This window comes from Accipiter gentilis, chromosome 10 (assembly GCF_929443795.1).
Source record: "Accipiter gentilis chromosome 10, bAccGen1.1, whole genome shotgun sequence".
Classification (NCBI taxonomy): domain Eukaryota; kingdom Metazoa; phylum Chordata; class Aves; order Accipitriformes; family Accipitridae; genus Astur; species Astur gentilis.
The window spans coordinates 8,449,271-8,465,935 of record NC_064889.1 but is presented as its reverse complement, the minus strand read 5'-3'; the positions used below and the strand labels follow the sequence as shown (position 1 = coordinate 8,465,935).

The 16,665-nt window shown below is 40.6% G+C and overlaps 1 protein-coding gene across 4 annotated transcripts in view; it reads left to right on the top strand.

The window, feature by feature from the left end:
- Nucleotides 1–221: 221 nt before the first annotated feature.
- ENTREP2 (endosomal transmembrane epsin interactor 2) overlaps nucleotides 222–16,665 on the top strand; it is a 179,865-nt gene continuing 163,421 nt past the window's right edge. For all 4 annotated transcript variants that reach the window (XR_007507562.1, XR_007507563.1, XR_007507561.1 and 1 more), the window contains exon 1: nucleotides 222–488. Coding sequence is in view for 1 of the 4 variants with exons in the window: in XM_049813334.1 (XP_049669291.1) it covers nucleotides 243–488 (246 nt within the window). In the remaining 3 variants the exon portion in view is untranslated. The remainder of the gene's footprint in view (nucleotides 489–16,665) is intronic.

The following is a 16,665-nucleotide window of genomic DNA, read 5'->3' as shown; positions in this document are numbered from 1 at the left end:
GGAGGCGGCAGCGGCGGCGGCCGCCCCTCTCCTGCCCCGCCGGCCGCTGCCCTCCGGCCGGGGGCGCGCGGGTCGCCCCGCGCGGCAGGGCAGCGTCTCCTCCTCTTCCATGCGCCGCGGCTGCCCGCCGCCCCGCAGCGCCCGGCTGCCGCCCGGCGGAGCGTGCCCTCCCCGCCGGGCGCGGGGCGGGGGCAGGAGGAGGCGGTGCCGGCCGGCCGCGCCGTGAGGGGCCCGGCGGAGGAATGCCGGTGGGCGGCGGCGGCGGGGCGGCGCGGCCCCCCGGCGGGGCGCGCCCCCTCAGCCCCACGGCGCTGTCCCGCAGCCTGTCCCGCTTGCGGGAGCACCGCGCCCGCTCGCGGGCCATGCTGGCCCTGGGGGTCACGCAGATGGCGCTCGGCTGCCTCATCGTGGCCGTCAGCTTCGCCGCTCTGGCGCTCACCACCTCGGCCCGCGTCCGCCACTCCTGCCCCTTCTGGGCCGGCTTCTCGGTGAGTCAGGGGGCGCGCGGGGGGGGGGGGGGGGGGGCGGGGGGCGGGAGACGCAGCCCCCGCAGCCGCTCGCCGGGGCCAACGGTCGCTGCGGGGCCCCGCGCGGCCGCCGGCAGCGCCTCAGGGCCGCGGGTCCGCGCCGACAGGTGGGACGCGGGCGGGGGCAGCGGCGCTTTCGGGCCTCGTCTCTCCCTCGCCTTCCCCCGCCCCGGGCGGCGCTGAGGAGCGGGGGCAGGCAGGTGAGGCTGTTCCCCGCTCCCCCGCGCCTGGGCGGCAGCGGGATGAGGAGAGCCCCGTCGGGATGCCCTCTGTTCGCTACGGCTCCGGCGCTTCTTCGCCCCGGCCGCTCTCGGAGCCCGGCAGGGGTGGGACGGTGCTTCGTTGCCGCCTTTAGAAGGGTTAGGCGGGGTGGTCTGGCGTTTTATCGGCGGCGTCGGGTGAAAGTTGGGATCACAAATTAACCTTTGGTGTCGCCTCAGCGGTCGGTATCCGTTTCGCGGGCTGCTGTCGCTGTCCCTAGCGTCCTTCGTACCGGCTCTGGCTTCCGCGCCGTCTGAGGGTTCACCTTGAGGTACGGCCGTTCGTCGGGGTCTCGGCGCGGGGTTGCGCTCGGATGCAGATTGAGCCACGGGTTACGTTGCGGTGGAGGTAATAAAATGAGATGAGCACGGCAGGCGCGGGTTTTAAGATACACGCGCAGCATGGAAGACCTCTCCGCTGAGTAGAGCGTGAGTGCGCCAGGAGGGCAAGAAAGGCCTGCGGCTTGGGGGCACCCAGAGGTCCTGCCACGGGAGAGCCTGAGGTGAGCCCCTTGGGAGAGGCTGTTGGTCCCACAAGACTGGATATCTGAGTGAAAAACTCGTTTGTTCTGAACGCCTATGTCCAAAACTGGGTCCTCTTTGACTCCTTTGTGATTTTCTTGTTGGCTTTCCATTGTGTCCTATTAAAAAAAAAAAAAAAAAAAAAAAAAAAAAAAAAGCTACTTTTTTACTCAGGTGGTCTCACTTAATGCTGATTAGCAGTGTTTGCACGTGTCTATGGATACAATGCACACACGCATGCATTAGTATAATACTGGTTGACGAAAGTTTCTCTCCTAAGCAGTGAAATGGGACTTGACAATTATGAAGAATTAGATGCTTCTGAGGGCACTAGTAGCTGTGTTATTGGTGAAGATTTGCTCCATTTAATTTAACACGTTATTGGTTTCAAGTATGTCTTTTCAGCTCTTTTAATGGACCGGAGAGTTTTCAACTTTAAAAGTGCTTGTTAGAAATGAGAACTGTTAGGCAAATTATTTGGGTTATTCAGTTTTGAGCATGTGGCAGAAAGGGTGTAATTTTAAAAATAACTGTTTAATACGCTCTTATGCAGCACGTTACTCTAATTTTTTTGAGTCCGTCAGAGCAGAAGAGCAGTTTTGGATTAATTATTTATATATTTTTCTTGATTTTGCCAGGATTTTTTGTAATCTTGAAAAGAAACATCAGTTTACACTAGTAGCCTTGATATTGTAATAATAGCTCTTTTGAGTTTGAACCTCTGCAAGCTAATATGCAACTATTTGTTGTGATGAGGTGTGAATTTTAAATTAAGAATCTGGCTGCTTACATATTAATGTGCTACTAAAACAGTACAGCTTAGGCAGACTTGGCTTCTTATCTTGACAGACCAAGCAGGAATGTACACAACTGATTGTGTATTCCAGTAAGCACAACTTTTTCAATAATGCCTTTTTTCCCCGGTTCCTGTAATCTTTGTGAAAAGAGACTTTTGGGGGTTATTGGTATTCTCTAAGATACGCTGTTTTTCTGATTGCGGACCCCTTCTACTCTTCTCTCTGTGCAATGTAACCCATAGGAAAGTATGTTTTCCAATTAGGCTTTATCAATGTTACTTGCGTGTCATAGAGAAGAAAGCCCTGATTCTAGCCTGTGGTGTGAACCGGTAGAAGGCACAGGGAAGGCATTGCAAGCCTGTTGACTAGAAGGCTTTATTGTCCTGTGTTATCAGGACGAGGCAGGTATACGTTGTGTCCTAAATTAAGAACTTACTTTTTGAAAAAATAATTCTACCTTATAAATGATCTATTGGAGCATGAGAATAACCATACTTTCCTCCTAATCTCCTTATCTCTTAAGTCTCAAAAATAAGGTAAAAACAGAGCAGTTTTTAAGTATGGTGAGCCCTAAAGAAATTTTTGAGGCCAAGTTAGTTGCTTATAGAGCCTTTTCTAAAAGCCGTTGAGTGAGTTCAGCAAAAACTAGGTATATTGTCACTCACAGCTGAAAAATATTTCTGTGGAAGAGTGAACGTTTTTAGCTTGCTTTTAGAAAACACAATTGAAGAAATAACTAAAGGTAAGTGAAGTGACATTGGAGAGAAATAATGGAAGTATTTCTCTCTTGGTGCCAAAATCAGGCATAAATATTCACTCCCTTCAAACTACTTCCCCACCCCACCGCCTTGGAAATAAATAACTGAGTTGCTTGATGGTCAAGTAGCAGTTCTAAACCTTATTTTTGTTTTTTTAGGTTGTGTGTGATATACTGTGGTTTTTACTCATTAGAAATGTACACGGTAGAACAGAGCAGTCCTGGCATTAGCACTTGCAGCATTTTTTGACACCAACTGCCCCATCAATGTAAGCGAAGGCTGCAAAAATTTGCTAAGAATCTTTTAAATGTTTTTGAAAATTATTTCCCGGCATTTGTAACATTTTAGCTGATTAAAAAAGAAAAAAGAGCGGGCTGCATATTACACTCCTCACAGAAAATTCTCTAATCAAATGCAAGGAAAGGTTCTGATTTCTAGCTTTCTTTTTTGGAATCAAATCAAGTGACTGTACCAGCAACAGCTTATTTAAAGAACAAGGCACCATCGTTTCCATAAAACTCTGAAGAATTCAGAGCTTATTTAAGCATCATCCCATGAATTAAACCATTTTGCTTTATCTTATCTTTCATAGCATCATATTAGCAAGAGAAAAAATATTTTCATATATTTTGTATTAAGACATTTTAAGGTAGTTAATGAGAGTCAAACTCCCACTTGAGCAAAAGGGGATTTGGGGCTTAGATGGGGAGGCACTGGTCGATTCTCTGCATAGGCAGAAATCATTGGCAAGGTGTTACAAACTGTGTGATGAAATGCTAGGCAGTTTGTTCCATTGCAGTCTTTTATTCGGGAGAATGGCAATTTCATCTTCACATTCTCTTGGTTGGGTAAAAGCATATGTAAGGTGTATGAATGTGTCTTTGATCCTTTGAAGAAACGATTCTTAGCCTCATTTTGATCAGGAAGAATAGGTCTCAAAGTTAGGCTGTTCTGGTAGACTACTGAAACTTCCACAAAAGTATAAGCAGTGACAACATTCTTTGTCTCTCCTGGAGGTCCATAGCTGCTTGAATATGAGAAAATATTTGTTCAGTCTTTGCTTTTTAGAATCCAAAACATACACCAGTTTGTAGTTTACAGGCTTTGTGTGTGCCCAGATTGATTGTACTGCTTCAGCTACATGCATTTAATGTTTATGGCTACTGTATGCGTGTTGGGACACTAGCAAACCATAGGCCTGGTAGCTATGTTAGCATGTCTACAAAAGCAAATCTTGCTCTCTGTAGGCATTTCTTGAAATTATTTAGAAGTTGGTGAGGTTTACCCCCCTGCCCTGCCTTGATCCCAGCATTCTGAGAAAATTACCAGCCTCAGAGACTATAGTCTTCTCTAGTATAGGAAAGCATTAATGAAGTTGTAAGTTAAATCCTGAGATTACCCAGGTTTCTGAAATCATACCATGGTGCTAGAAATCTTAAAAGAACATACACCAGAGTACAAGCTATCTCTTACATATAGTTATTTGACAATGGTTGTATTCTTGTGTAGAAGCATGTTGCTGGAAGATCTTGTGCTGCCTCTATTAAGTTTTTTTCTCAATTCTGCCTCTTTTCATCCATATCCCATGTTCAAAAAAGATAAAGTCCTCTTGTTTAAAAGCAGCTTTCTTACAGTATGCCTTCAAGGTTTGTGACATGCGTGCTTTTTTGTGTTCTTTGAAAAGGAAAACAGATATATAGGGAGATTGTCAAGGTGAACTCAGACCCAGCTTCTCTCATGGAAAATGTGAAATACATTATATACTTGTCTGCGTTATTAACTGAGAAAGCTGAGTGTAGAGCCTTTTCTGTATTCTTCAACGTCTTTGTACAAAATAGGTTTAAATCCTTCAGATGATGCATAGAGGAGTTAACTTGCAAAAGCTTCTACTGGTCTGTCACCCTGACTGTTCCTCATATGCAGCAGGTTGTTCTAGCATGTTCCTATGCAGAATCACTGTGGAAGTGAAGGGGAGATTACAAGAAAGATGAATTGTTGGCAACTGTGTGTTTATCTCTTCTTCTTCATTTCAGGTACAGATTTTTTTCCTGCCTCTTTCCCCCATTTTCTTTCCCTTTGGTGGTTTTCCATTATTGCTTGTGGATAGCCAGGTGAAATAAAGGAGGTAGCAGAGTGATGGTATTTGTAGCTTGGAGGTATGAGTTTTAGTTTGTATGAAAAACCTGCTGCCAACAGAGAGTCTGTTACTGTGAAAGTAGAGCTAAGCTGCTTGAGAGAAAGTAAACTTTCTGCTAGTATTGAGTGATATATATTGTATGTACTGAACTTGTAAAGTCTGCTAACATATATAATTTGTTTGTCTTGGAGTTGATCATCTCATATCTAGGACTTAAATGTTAGCTTTCTTGTCCACCTGCTATAGGTATAAATGCAACTCTAGCATGGATATCAAGTAGTTTTGATCAAAATGTCCCTTGCAACTCTGAGTATGCCACATGCTTCTCTATCAGAGTATATAGTATGGGTTGCTTGTTTTGAGTACCTTGGTTATCACACACAACTTGAGTGCTTAACCTACAACCTTCTTAGATGAAACTCAGTTTTTCTAGAATTTGCATAAATCATCAGAAACATTCCTGAACATCTGTTGTAACCACAGAGATGTCATTAGCTGTCTGGGTGTCTTCATTTTGGCTGGGATAAAGTTAATTTTCTTCCTGGTAGCTGGTAAAGTGTTACGTTTTAGATTTAGTATGAGAAGAATGTTGGTAACACACTCATGTTTTCAGTTGTTGCTAAGTAGTCTTTAGACTAAGTCAAGGATTTTTTAGCTTCTGATGCCCAGCCAGCAAGAAGCCTGGAGGGGCGTGAGAAGTTGGGGTGGGACACAGCCAGGGCAGCTGACCCAAAGTGGCCAATGGGGTATTCCATACTGTGTGACATCATGCCCAGTATATAAACTGGGGGAAGGCTGGCTGTGGGCTGCTGCTCGGGAACTAACTGGGCATCAGTCAGTGAGTGGTGAGCAATTGCATTGTGCATCACTTGATTTGTATATTCCAATCCTAGAAGAATTATTGTTATTGTCATTTTATTATTGTTATTATTATCATTATTATTTTCTTCCTCTCTGTCCTGTTAAACTGTTCTTATCTCAACCCACAAGTTTTACTTCCCCCTCCCCCCCCCCCCCCCCCCAATTCTCCCATCCCATTGGGTGGGGGGGAGTGAGTAGGTGGCTGCGTCGTGCGTAGTTGCTGACTGGGGTTAAACCATGACAGTGGGTAAGATTATCTGACCAGATCTGTTCTCTGTAAATGATTGATCTAATGGCAGATTTCAAAATTGTGGACTCCATGACCATGGTGATTAGTTTATTGTGGACAATTTCTTATTCTGTGAAGTTTGCTACTGGTTCAGACAATGTTCTCTATCTGGAAATATTCAAATTCTTTCAGGCTTATTTTGGAAGTAGTTGGTGTTGCTGTTTTGGGAATTGAATAGGTAAGTTTTTGCACTGAAAAAGTGTTCCTCTTCAGGAGACTAATCAGACCTCTGATGCAGATTATCAAATAGAGTTGGATCCAGGGAGCAAATGGAACCGATTTCCATATGTGGTTGTTGAAGGTCTTATGTCAGTTCTGAAAGACAATGCATCCCACACACTATAGAACAGTTATCTCGACGTTCCTTTTTTCAGACTGATGAAATTTAGAAGACCAGGGTATGGATCGCTTCAGAAATCCTTCAAGCAATTTGTTAACCTGTCTTTTGCTTATTCACAGTCTCCTTTCCAATAAATGAGTGACTACTGGATCTGGCTAACAATTCATGGTGGGTTTTAGCCAGAGTGGTAGTCACAAAATAAGAGCAGCTAGACTGGATGAAAAATTTGAGAAACTAGTACTAAATCCTCACTTAAGAATTGCAATATGCCATAACAGTTTTAGTTACCTATGGTGGAACCTGCAGTTATATATACTTGTCAAAGAATTAGGCTAACTCTGATTCTTTGAGACTTTGTCTGTTACTGCCTCCTGCTGTGTCCCTTAGCCCATCATCCCTGTTTTCTCCGACTCTACTACTTAGGTGGGATTTACTAACACCTTAGGCATGCTTTTCCTTTCCTTTGCAAGTTTGTCAGGGCTTTGGAATGTGAGGAAGCTGCGGAAGGAAGTCAGCTATCTCAAACTTTGTGTTTAGGGAAGCCTGCTAGGCATGTATGTTTGCTGGTACATAGTAAAAAATTAGTGGTCTCACCTGCATAGGCTTGCCTCGCCTTCATAAAATTCACGAAGATTGCGACGTGTCTTGTCTAGGTAATTGATCATTATTAATTTTCTTAGCATTCTAAGTACATCATGACAAATATTGTGTGACAGACAAAAAGACAGAACAAGGCTGTTACAACCTGTTATTAGATGCCAGTTAAAACCTGTGGTGGTGGTGTCCAAGAAGGATCACGTCCATCGTGTAATCATAAGGAATGAGAAGCCTTGGCTACATTCTCTGTACTTTCTGGAGTCCATGGTTAAGGCAGAGCTTTGGAACAGTGGATTCATGGGTGAAAATGTTGTTTCCATATCCAGATGGAATGATAGAAAATTAGACAGCTGGAAAGAGGAACAATTTGAAAGAATTAGAAGGAAAACAGTGTTACTTTTTTTATTCTTTTAAGTATATATGGTAAAATGGTTATTTGTAACTTCCTGAGGATTTGGGGCCAAGTGTGACCTTGAGATTTCTTGTCTTCAGTGTGCTGGAAAATAGCGTTGATGGAAGCCACCATTATTTGCTTCATGAGGCATATCACCTTTGCTTCTGAGTATATTCTGTTGCCTAAGCCCTATGGGGTTGAGAAGCACTTGATCATGCAAATTAATTTTAAAACTTCCTGTGTTACAGGAAGGAATAATAGAAGAAAGCAAAGATGCCCCATTATGATGGGGAGGGGGTGCATGTGTGTGTCCAACCTGTACGGAAGAAATGGCATAATTTTTTTTTTTTTCTTCCTGTGTTCTGAAGTCTTTATTTTTCTGTAGGCAGCCAGACTGCAGAATAAAAATACTACATTTTGAGTCAGTCTTTTACTGTTGTCAGCATAAGATATGGTTTTATTTTTTAATTTGTAGTAAAAAGATGGGTGTATGTCTCAGTCTCTTTAGGAATTAAATATTTTTCCTTTATCGTGGTTGTCCTTTCCAGATGTTCTTTTATGCTGGAAAAGTATGAGCATTTGCTGTAAAGACAGTAAATACTGCCCTGGAACTTACAACAACTAGATGGGTGGAACAGTTACAGTCTACTGAGAAACTTAGGAATAGATAAGTAGCTTAGTTGAAATGGGAATTTCCAAGGTCAATTATCCAGTCATTAGCAGCTGCTGAACTTATTACACCTCCATTTTAGTTGTATGTTGCTACTTATTGAAGGAATGAGTTGTGAATTACCATGCTTAATTGGCTATTCTTTCACAATTCGTTTTTGTGCTCGTTCCTGTGCCTTCTGGAATCAAAGGGCAGAATAGATAATGGGAATCTAAGGTGTGAACTGCCTGAAAATATGTAACTTAGAGGAGTATAACTATTTCAGTGGCATATTTAAATGAAAGATGATTCTTCTAGAAGCAGAATATGGTGTGGTCATTACCTCTTCTCTATGGGAGTAACCACACTGCTTTAAAGGAATACTATGCAAATGTGACAAAGCTAGGGAATTTCTAATTGAGCAGTATTTATACATTTAGAGCATCATGACTTATGTGCATGTGCAGCCAATATTTTAAGAGCAAAATGCCCCAAAGCTAAGCTTTCCCTTTTGGCAAAGTCACAGAATCACAGTCTCTGTCCCATAACCAGAGGCTACAATCTGGATTTGTAAGAACAGTGTGTTCATAATTCCTTTGAAAGTACCTGCTCATGCTGTTTGAAACCTCACTCCTCTCCCCAGTGTAATTTATCATTGTCATTTTTGGTAGTCTGTGGATACATCCATATCAGTGTTTTAGTTCTAATCATGTATGTACTCCCACTCAGTGTTCATTCACATTGTGGAGCATTCTCAGAGCACACAAACTTGATTCATGGGAGATAAAATGAAACCGAAAGATGTGCTTTAGGAGCATAGAAAAGGCAATCTCACTGCTAGTAGCTATTAAGTCTTGGGTCCAGACTACAGCTTGTCTGAAATAGTCACCCATCCAGTATGTGTATAGTGTAGATGCTCTGTTCTTAAGAATCAATTCTTTTGCAAACAGATTTGCTCCTGTTCCATTTACTCTTTGCTAATTCAGGTAGAATCTGCAAGGCCAATCTGAAAACTCCTGTATTGTGCAGAGGATGGGAGCTCCCTACAAATTACTGGTAATCCTTTCTATAGGCAGAATTTTACTTTGTACTGGTTACATCTACATTAGTAATTTGATTCAGCTCTGCAGAGTGAAATAGCCAGTTCTGAGGACTAGATGCCAGTGCTCCGTGCGTGTTGCTTTTGAGTAACTTGAGTATTTTGAGTAGTTTTGAGCTAAGTTGCAGTAATGACAAATACTTCTCTGAATTACTGCTGCATCACTTGCAATGAGACATTGTTTTTGTTAGATTGTGATTCAAAAAAAGGAATAATTTTACAATATTCTAACAAGTATAGACTTGCTTGTTATTGTTCTGGTATCCAGATAAACATGACAAAATGTAAGCACTTTGGAGAATATGTATTTTTTACTTGGAGGAGGCAAACTGAATGTAACTTGGATTTCTGATCTTTACAACAGATTGGTTTAAATATGGATAGTTGTGACACTTTTACAAGTTTTAAACTTTTGTGTCTAATTTATGAAGTAAGAGTTGCTAACTTCGCAAGCTTGCTTTCCGTTTCGAATATGAACTTTCTTACTTTCTAGATGCCATCATCATGAGTAACTTAGGTTCTGCAGAACAAGCAAATAATGTCCTCATTGATAACTATGCAGTTTTGTTATTCCTGTCACCTATAAAGAGTCCATCTCAGCAGAATTGTTTTCATGTGAAGGATGTAATTTACTTATGAGATTGTTTTTGCTACTGTTTGTAGCAGAAAAGAGCATGTCTTAATCCGAAGATTTTTAGATAAGCCTTCAGTGCCAGGGGAGATAAAACTAGGTGTTTTTAAACTGAACACACTTAATCCAGAGGCACTGAGAAACAATAAACTAGTAGCTTTATAATGTCACTTTTACATTCGCTTTTCAGACAAGAAACTTGTTTTCATCTAGGTGGAAATTGTGAATGCAGCTATTTTTAAGATTTGTGGTAGATTTTTGGCCTGCTACAGAAAGTAAGACTGCTCTTTAGTTTAAAAAAAAAATCAAGACAAAAAGTATTATTTGAGCATTCATAGTAAAGAGCTAATGGACAATGTCATTGGTCAATAATAAACACAAGTAATTATCTCACTATTATGCCTTCTAGTGATTGTGGGTCTAGCAGAAAAGTTAAACTGTATGATATTCGTTTGTTATAACAGTGAAAGCATTTGTTGATCAATGGTACTAAAATAGGAGGTTTTCAATTTCTGATTGTAAACAATCAAGAACTTTCTAAGACATACTCCTTAAAATAGTGCTGTGAACATGTGGTTAGCATACTGACTGCTATGTTATCCTGAAAACAACATTGGTAGAAAGTGGTTTTGTCACATATTGGAAGTGGCTGTGGTACAAACAAATTTTATCTTTCCAGAGGCTAAATCCAAAACCTTTTGAAAACTTGTGAAAAATTGGGCTAAAAAAAATGAAATGCTGCAGCATTTCTACACAGCTTGGACTGTAGGGTTCATTGGTCATGTGGGGTGAAGGAGGCAAAAGCTCAAGTCCTGTGTTTGTGTCAGTGTCAAGAGAACTCAATCTGTTTTACATGTCCCAGGGAATCTGGACTGCCTAGCTACTGTCTTGACACTTTACACTTCCCCCCCTTAAATAGAAATTTTCCTTGGGGGGAAAAGACCACTTATGCATTCTTCTGGTCAGTTTCAGTTTTGATGTTCATGATCTTAAAGTAAAAAATAAATTTAGAAAACTCCTAATGAAAGCATGGGATCTTCAGATGAAGAGTAGTTGAGCCTCCTCTTGCTTGCTTATACAGACATGTTGGCAGCTGAGAAGTGCATATTTTGCTTCTGAAAGGTTATTGTATCTATTGCAAATGGTAATAATCAGGAAAGTGTATTGATCAGCCTGCCTATCTCTTAAACCAAATGGATGCCTTTGTACTCCTTTCTCCCTTTACAGTTGCTTTCTGAAAGAGCAATGTTAGTTTAAGATGTGTTAGATCTGTTGTTTTTTTGTAGTAGTAGTTTTAAAGAGAATTTCATGTGAAGTACATTTTTATTACATGTGAAAGCGAAAGGGGTGTCCTGGTTTTGGCTGAGATAGAGTTAATTTTCTGTCTAGTAGCTGGTATAGTATTGGATTCAGTATGAGAAGAATGTTGATAATACATTGATGTTTGCAGTTGTTGCTAACTGATGTTTAGACTAAGTCAAGGATTTTTCAGCTTCTGATGCCCAGCCAGCGAGAAGGCTGGAGGGGCACAAGAAGTTGGGAGGGGACACCGCCAGGGCAGCTGACCCAAACTGGCCAAAGGGATATTCCATACCGTGTGACGTCATGCCCACTATGTAAACTGGGGGGGAGTTGGCAGGGGGCGAATCACTGCTTGGGAACCAACTGGGCATCAGTTAGCGGGTGGTAAGAATTGCATTGTGCATCACTTCTTTTGTATATTCCAATTCTTTTATTATTTTTATTGTAATTATTATTATTACTACTACTACCATTATTATAATTATTATTTTCTTCCTCTCTGTCCTATTAAACTGTTCTTATCTCAACCCATGAGTTATACTTTTTTTTTTTCCTATTCTCTCCCCCACCCCACTGGGTGAGTGGCTGCGTGGTACTTAGGTGCTGGCTGGGGTTAAACCACAACAAGGGGGCATCAAAGAAGGATATTTCTTAGAGTTTTAGTTGCAAGTATTTACTTATAAGGATACTTGAAAAAAGTTGTCATACGGAATTGAGGTTTATTTACCTCAATGTTTACCATACATTTGAATGGTATAAATAATTTTCATGCTTAAAATAACATATTAAAACCAGAAAAAAGCAAACAACAAAACAACAATTGGGGGGGGGGGGGGGAGAAAAAATACACGTGAAATAACAAGCTCATGCCCTTGAGTCCACATTATTACTGTGCCTGTACATATAGGAATCTCTTACAGCTGGACCACATTATGTCTCTGGCACATCTCTGACACTTCTACCACAGACCTCCTGCATGGTACAGAGGGAGAGAATAGTGAAGACAAGACTGGAAGAGAGGACAGATGGGGTGGCAGGTGCACTTTCTCTCCCTGATAAATTGTACAGATTGGGCAAAATTTAACAACTTTTCCGTGTTGCCTTTTATGCATGAAGGTAGGAATTGTACCAGCAATGGTTGTCCTTTCAGCAGGACGTTAATGTTCTTGCTATGGTAGATAAGGATCAGATTTAATATATAGGCTTAAGTCCTTCATATACCCAATTTTTCATGCTTGTTCTGGTAGAAGAGGAGAAATTAGCTATTTAAAGAGTTCTTGAAAGACATACGTCTTGTCCTGCTTATACTTGTGTAACAGGGATTATTCTGAGCCTGAAGATTTTAGGAAGTAATTTAAGAATTAATTCCTTACCACCCCTTAAAAATTTCCCTTCCTTCCTGTTGTGATTTAACCCCAGCGAGCAACTAGTCACCACACAGCTGCTTGCTCACTCCTCCCCTCTCCCAGGGGGATGGGGGAGAGAATCGGGGGGGGGGGGGGGGGGGGCAAAAGTAAAACTCGTGGATTGAGATAAGAACAGTTTAATAACTAAAGTAAAATAAAATATAACAATAATAGTAATGAAAATTAATATAACAAAAAAAAAAAAAGAAATAAAACCCAAGAAGAGACAAGTGATGCACAGTGCAGTTGCTCACCACCTACTGACCGATGCCCAAGCAGTGATCCGTCCCTCCCAGCCAACGAGCCCCAGTTTATGTACTGAGCGTGACGTTCTGTGGTGTGGAATATCCCTCTGGTTAGTTCGAGTCAGCTATCCTGGCTATGCTCCCTCCCAGCTTGTACACCTGCTTGCTGGCATAGCATGGGAAACTGAAAAATCCTTAAACTTGGGACAAGTGCTACGTGGCAACAATTAAAACATCAGCCTGTTAGCAACTTTCTCACACTAAATCCAAATCACACTGTACCAGCTACTAAGAGGAAAATTAACTCTAGCCCAGCTGAAACCAGGACACTTCTCATGAAATCAGGTCATAGATTTGAAATAAAGCTTCACTGTCAGACCATACTTTGAGATCCTTTGAAATATCATTACAGCATGCAGTAACTAGCAACAACACTAAAGTATTAGTATGTGCTTCTGAAATTCATGTTAATTCAGTAAATGTTTTCTTAGCTGTCTAAGTGGTCTAAATAGTCAATGCAGCTTTTCCTCTGAGCTTTTAAAAAACTCGCACTGTGATTTGACAGACTAATTTCTGTTGGTACATAATATTTGCCCTTTGAGTGGAAAGGAACCTTTACTGTAAAAGCAATCATGATAGTACAAACAGTAAAGGGTTATATGGATAATAAGTATAACCAACATCAGAATGGCATTTTGCTGTCCACCAGAGACCATGCGCTCAGTTTCCTTAACACAGACCATGTGCTTATCTTCCTTAACCTAAGCTACTGTGAATCAAATGTCTGAAAGCCTGAATATCAAACCAGCTATTAGGAAAAGTCGTCCCCAGTGACAATACCTGTCAGTTCTAGATGAGGATTGTCTGTAGTGTTCAATCATATCCTTCATTGGTTTGTGAATCTAAAGTAATTGGAAGGAAGGTAGGAGGAAGTAAAACCATATTCTATTTCTGACATTGAACCTTCCTCTGAAGCAGTACACTTTTTGCTTGTGGAAATATAATTCATCATTAGACAAGCTGTAGATGTCCTTACACTTGACAGTTCCTTCTTGTGTCCTGACAGTTTAAAAGCTTGCCTTACAGTATTAATTGTTTGGTGTTGGCTTGAGGTTTTGTCTGGATCAGCTGTTTTGGTTCTAAAACCTACACAATTAACTCGCATTATCTGGTTAATTAACCTATTTTGAAAAATAGAGAAGATATGAAGTAATGGGCAAAAGTTTGAGTGTCACAGTTACTTTTCAATTTTTAATGTTTCTGGAACAAACAATTTTTTTATATTTGGAGGGTGGTTATTTTTTGGTATTCTGAAAATTTCTTCCCTTCATCCATGTCTGTTATGATTTGGATAACATCAATGAAACAAGATATGTCTATAAAGAATGAGTTTTTCCCATATAAAAATAAGTCTACCTGTGCTTAACTCTAGAGCTCCTGGAAGATAAGAATTAATTAGGATTTTTGTTTATAGGTAGGTATATGTAGAAACTGTATGAAAGTCCCCAAACAATGTATTTCCTTGTATCTAATGTAGTTGGCTTAATCAGGAAAAAGAATCTGATACCAAATTGAATGCTCTAGTAAAATGTAGTAATGGGCTGTAGCCCAAATTCTTGAAAACTAGCTCATTTAGAAATCGGAGCAATATTTTAAGCAATATTTACCTAATTCAGAAAGGTCTAGAAATACTTCTGGTATCTTGCTTCAGTATGTTAACCATATAAGATGTTAAACAAAGAAATTTTTACTTCCTTTGCCTGCAGGATGAGTGCTTCAGGATCAGGTATTTCAGACAGATAATTTAGGCTGTTATTGATGTAATTCTCCTGTAGAGTTTAAGAAGATAGCAACAAAGTTAGGACTATATTTTTGCGATAAGATTTTGTGTAAAACATAGAATACAACACCAAAACTGTGACCTGTTTTAGTCATTCAGCCAGTAAGTTAAATCTTTAAGCAGGGTGTCATCAGGCAGGCAGTTAAGCAGGCAAAAATATAAGCAACGTCTCACAAGTCACCAGCTGCTGCAAAAGTGAGTCTTCTACTCTTACCTGTTAGAAAGTAGACATTCAACCATGGATCTGTTTCCCTTGTTATTATTTAAGAGCAACCAGAGCTAGGTTCTGTGTTTTAGATTTATATTAAATCCTACCTTACAGGCATCCTACAGGATGAAACAAAGCAGATAGATGTAAAGTTCTGACTAACAGCATAGACCATAGAAAATGCTGAAGGTGAATAGGATGTAAAAAGCTTATACTTAAAAATAATACCATGCTTTGTGAAGTGTTGTGTTTTCTGAAAGCAGAAAATTCAACAGTCAGTGTAATTACATTTGTTAGATGCCCGCAAGGAGTCTGCAGTTTAACAATAATGCACAGTGATTATATTTATCAGTAGGCTCTTGTGGAAGTGAGAGGTTTGATGGTATAAATACATATAATGATACTTTAGATGAAGTAAAAAATACTTTCTGAGGAGATCAGCCTGAAAAAGATGAAAAGTGATTTTATAATTTTGTATAGGTTTGCAAAAAAAGGATTCCATTCTTTTCCAATTCAATTACCAAGGAATAGGCTGAAAAAGAAAAGGTAAGCTGGTATATTAGAAAAGGCGGGGTCTCTAGCATGAAAAAGGATACCTCATGTAGCTATTTTAGAACGTAAAGTTATAGTTGGATGAAGTGTGGTTTACTGGATTTCTCAGAAGCAGGCACTAACTTTTTGGTAACTTCAGTGTAAGGCAATAAAATGGATTTTTAGTATAAAAATCAGTGTATTTGGTGTCTGTTAAAGGATGCTTTTATCACTTAACTGGGGAAATGTTTTCTCCCCCAACTGCCATTTGAAATGCCTGAAGAGTGGGAAGATGAGGATAAGCAAATAGTGTGTTCTCAGACAGGATTCGCACCTCTTCAATCCCAAAAGTACTTTCTTAAGAAATGTGCTATCTGTTCCTTCTGCATTTCAACATCTGACAAGTGATGATCTGTTATTTTAGTAAGCTATAAATATGCTGTGCCATTGGATAAAAAGGTTGTACAAACATGCTGAGAGAACTGTAATAATCGTAAGTGATGAGTTCTTGCCCTTCTTTGCCTGAGAAATTAAAACCTTTTCTAGCCTAAACTGCCCATATCTTTTAAAAATAACTATAGCATGTTGCGGAGACAGTGAATTTAGTTGTTTCACCAACCCAGTGATCTGTAGCAAGGTTTTAGGGAATGTATTACCAGATAACGCAAGGAATATTATTGAAATCTAGGATAATAATAGTAGCATTAGTAGATCTGTAGCTTCACGGTTTATAATCCTGTGGAATTGCAAACATAGAGAAATAACCCTTTTAATTTTAAAAACAATTTCTGCACCGTTCTTTACTGGTGATTGTTGTTGTTTGGGGGTTTTTTGTTTGGTTTGGGGGGGGTTGTGGTTGTTGTTGGGTTGGGTTTCTGTGGTTGGTTGGGTTTTTTTTGTTGGTTTGTTTTTTTGGGGGGGTTGGAGGTTTGGGGTTTTTTTTTATATATAGTGGAGATTTATAGAATGTGATATTGAAGCAAACTAGAACAGGGTAAGCCAACAGCTGATCTTTCAAGAGTGGACTGCTCATGGTAATTCCTGCCCCCCCCTTGGAGTTTAGTTGTTCAGGAATGAACTTAGCGAGAGCCAGATAATGCTTATTCTTCATAAGGTAAGAGTATCATGGTTTTGACAGTAACTTTTCTATCTATGAAAGTAATAGTCTCCATTTCCTGTGTTGAGAAGCCAGGAGCTGTGCATTGATGCTTTTGTCAGGTTGCCTGTGCTCCTAGCTCACAGTAACCTTCTGTATGTTTGAGGGCAGCTACC